This window comes from Micropterus dolomieu, linkage group LG13, assembly GCF_021292245.1.
Source record: "Micropterus dolomieu isolate WLL.071019.BEF.003 ecotype Adirondacks linkage group LG13, ASM2129224v1, whole genome shotgun sequence".
Classification (NCBI taxonomy): domain Eukaryota; kingdom Metazoa; phylum Chordata; class Actinopteri; order Centrarchiformes; family Centrarchidae; genus Micropterus; species Micropterus dolomieu.
In genome coordinates this window covers 28,220,185-28,224,281 of record NC_060162.1, presented here as the reverse complement: position 1 = coordinate 28,224,281, position 4,097 = coordinate 28,220,185, and the positions used below count along the sequence as shown (strand labels likewise).

At 44.6% G+C, this 4,097-nt stretch overlaps 1 protein-coding gene across 1 annotated transcript; it reads left to right on the top strand.

The window, feature by feature from the left end:
- The first annotated feature begins 26 nt into the window (after window positions 1-26).
- Window positions 27-2,185, top strand: LOC123981907 (cytoplasmic dynein 2 intermediate chain 2-like). Its single transcript, XM_046067146.1, has 3 exons — window positions 27-217; window positions 1,654-1,886; window positions 1,978-2,185. The coding sequence occupies exons 1-3, from the start codon at window positions 62-64 to the stop codon at window positions 2,168-2,170; spliced, it is 582 nt and encodes a 193-aa protein (XP_045923102.1). The 5' UTR covers window positions 27-61; the 3' UTR covers window positions 2,171-2,185.
- The last annotated feature ends 1,912 nt before the right edge of the window (window positions 2,186-4,097 follow it).

Below are 4,097 nucleotides of genomic sequence, written 5' to 3'. Positions count from 1 at the left end.
GTGTGTGTGTGTGTGTGTGTGTGTGTGTGTGTGTGTGTGTGTGTAGGTTGCCTGGGTACCCATGCAGAAGAAAGGAGAGTTTGGGGTCCTGAGTGCCAGTTCAGGAGGAAGGGTGCTGATATGGACAGTGGACTCAGACCAGGGCAGGTTGGTCCTGAATTCTGCCTACGCCTTAGTGCGACAGCAGGTTCCCCACAGCAGCAGCAGCAGCTTCAAGGTGAGCCTCAGGATAAGAGAAAACACGGTAACCAACCAATCTACACTGTCAGAGTAAATCACAGATGACACCAAACAGAAAGCAACTCTGTGTACAGAGTACTTAACAGGGGTGTCCGTGAGATGAAAAGAAGAGGAACTCAGTCCATATTTAATCTCGTAGTTGTTGTCTTTACAATTAAAAACAAAACAACATCATCAGAGGAGTGTGCATATTTCAATGACAAAGGAGTATGAATGCAGGAACCTGGGCGCATTGAAGTGATGCTCCAAGGGACAAAAAGCCAGTGAGTTCAGCTGAACAATTCAGCTATTTCACACCCATTTATTTCAGAGATTTAAGCAAGTGTTTAAATAACCTTTAGGAACTCCTAGGTTAGGATTTAGGTTTTTTTAGCCATTCATGGCTCTAGGAATGTCAATGTCATCCACCCAAAGGGGTGGACCGAAAGAATGACCAGACTGACATATCTATTATTGGACTATTGGATGGATTGTCATGGAATTTGGTTCAGACATTCATGTTCTGAAGTTAATTCATGTTCAGGGGAGGTATCATACTGAATTAGGTGATTTTCTAATACTGATATTCCCATCAGCCTCAGTTGTACTTTGTGTTTGGTGCTAATTAGCAGGTTTTAGCATGCTAACACACTGAACTAAGATGGTGAACATGTTGAACACATGTTCAACAGATGTACAAGGTTTTTATTTAACACTGGAAACTGATTACCAGTGTCAGAATTCATGCTTCAGAAACAGGTTTAGTCTCATTTTTTGCCTGCCAGTTGTATCTGGGGTAATCACAGTGTGTTTATTAGGGCTATTTCACTCAAAGGAAATTTGCACAGTGTGTATTTAAAACTCTACAGAAAGAATTTATAAAGTGTATGCTGGGATGTTTTAGTGTCACAGGGTTATTGACACTATATGCCTGATTTAACTGTTTGTCAGAGCGATGGCCTGTGTTAAGAAACAGTGCTCTGGAGCTCCTACCAGAGGGGGAAGTAGGAAAAGGTTATATCTAGGGTGTGATGGAGGGTCTGATGTTTCCTGACTCTGGGCATGTGTAAGTCCTGAATGGAGGGCAGGTTAGCACCAGGGATTTTCTCTGCAGTCCTGAGTGTTTCTTATAGTCTGTTCCTGTCCTGTTTGGTGGCTGATCCAAACCAGACAGTTAAGGATGAACAATGAACAGACTGGATGATTTCAGTGTGGAACTGGATCAGTAGCACTGCAGGAAGTACATCCTCTGCTGGGCCTTTTTGATTATGGAGTTGATATTGCAAACCCACTTTATGTCCTGGGATATTGTGGATCTCAGAAACCTGAAGGTACCACACACCCTAAAACAGTAAAAGAAGTGATTCCCAGACTGCCCCTGTGTGCTCTAGTGTGGGTACAGGTTAAAAACATGTAGTTTTGTGTCGCCCGTAGGCCAGAGGCAGCAGCACTGTGGGTGTCACTTCCCTGGCTCTCTCTCCCTGGGACTCGGACACCTTCTTGGTGGGCTCTGAGGGCGGCCTAGTGCTCAGATGCTCCTTCTCCTCCCAGACGCCGGCAGCAGCAACTTCTGAAGGCCAGAGTGTGACACTGAGAGCCCCGGCGGTCTTCTCGTTCAGACCTCGAAGCGGCCCTGTCCACTCCATACACTGCTCCCCTTTCCACAGGTCACAGCTCCGCTCACCAACCAAACACATGATCATTACAGAACAGCAGCTATTTTACAGGTGGCTAAATTGTGTCTCATGTTGTCTGCAGGAACCTCTTTGTGAGCGCTGGGACTGATGGTCTGGCCCACCTCCACTCTCTGCTGCAGGCCAACCCACTGCTCTCTCTCAGGGTTTCAGACTCCTATGTTTTCCAGGTGCAGTGGTCTCCAACCAGACCTCTGGTTTTTGCTGCAGCCACCGGTCAAGGTACAGCATCAAAGCTTTGTGTGTGGATGGTATAAATAATCAGTCACACAGCAACACACAATACAAAAGTGAAGTACATTAAGGATGGCTCAAAAATAGGCTTAAAAATAAATTAACACATAACAATTAAAATGGAGAGTAAGTTGAACAATAAAGAGAGGGAAAAAACATAAATAAGATATCTTTTCCAGAGGTATGCAGCTGTTCACAGTCCAACTGGCAACTGGAGACCTGATATCATTGCAAAACATTTTTGATTTCTGTAAGCTTGATGGAATCACAATGTCTAAGATTAGAATTTGAGAGTTTGCCAAAATGGTATATCTCAGATGGGGTAATACACTCACTGTCCACTATATTATTAGGTACACCTCGCTAGAACTGGGTTGGCTTCCTTGATTCTTGGTGGCATACTCTCAACAAGGTGTTGGAAACATTCCTCAGACACTTTGGTCCATATTGACATGATAGCGTCACGCAGTTGCTGCAGATTTGTCGGCTGCACATCCATGATGAGAATCTCCCGTCCCACCACACCCCAAAGGGGCTCACTTGGATTGAGATCTGGTGACTGCGGAGGCCGCTGGAGTACAGTGAACTCATGTTCAAGAAACCAGTTTGAGATGATCTGAGCTTTGTGACGTCGTGCATTATCCTGCAGGAAGTAGCCGTCAGCAGATGATACACTGTGTTCAGAAAGGGATGGACATGAGGACATTACCCCACCAGCAGCAGCCTGAACCGTTGATACAAGGCAGGACGGATCCATGCTTCCATGTTGTTCACGCCAAACTCTGACCCTACCATCTGAATGTCGCAGCTGAAATCAAGACTCCTCAGACCAGGCAACGTTCTTCCAATCTTCTATTGTCCAGCGTTGGTGAGCCTGTGTGAAACGTAGCCTCAGTTTCCTGTTCTTAGCTGACAGGAGTGGCCCCCGGTGTGGTCTTCTGCTGCTGTAGCCCGTCTGCGTCAAGGTTGGACGTGTTGTGCGTTCAGAGATGGGATTCTTGGATGTAACGAGTAGTTATTTGAGTTTCTGTTGCCTTTCTGTCATCTGGAACCAGTCTGCCCATTCTCCTCTGACCTCTGACATCAACAAGGCATTTTCATCCACACAGCTGTTCACTGGATATGTCCTCTTTTTCAGACCTTTCTCTGTAAACCCTGGAGATGGCTGTGCGTGAAAATCCCAACAGATCAGCAGTTTCTGAAATACTCAGAGCAGCCCGTCTTTCTTCTTCATCATCATCTGATGCTCAGTTTGAACTTCACCAAGTTGTCTTGACCGCGTCTACTTGCTGCCATGTGATTGGCTGGTTAACTTTTTGTGTTAACAAGCAATTGAACAGGTGTACCTAATAAAGTGGCTGGTAAGTGTATATAACTGATCTGAAAAGGTTAATTTACAATCATTTCTAAACTTTCATTCACATCTCACAGTCTTTAAGCTTGGATTACGTTGTGACTTGTGACAGAACCAAGCAGGGCTCAGGATTAATAATGATTAGGTTTATGCATTGATGGGACTGTCTCAGTTTTGTAAAAAAGTCCATGACACAGCTTTGAAAGAAACTGTTGTAATGTCATTTTATGGTTGCATTCAAGACTTATTACCCATGTCTTGTGACTTGACTTGAGAGTTTTGGCTTGACTGAAACAAATCGATCGGAGGTTTGCTTGGAGGCCATGTTTAAGTATAATGTGAATGTACAAGGATTGCACAAGGGGGGTTGTCCAAATGTAATGTAGAAAAATGAGAGGAAAGCTCATCAAGTGCACAGAGGGTTTTTTTATTGAAATAGACAAATTGAGGACCACACGTATTATTTAGCCGACACACCGTGTTGGACATGTGGGTTCTCCTCACTTGCAAAGGTAGGTGTGAGCGGTCACTGAGCTGTTTTTCAATTTGCAAACATCACCACTAGATGCCGCTAAAACTTACACTTTTAAAATCAC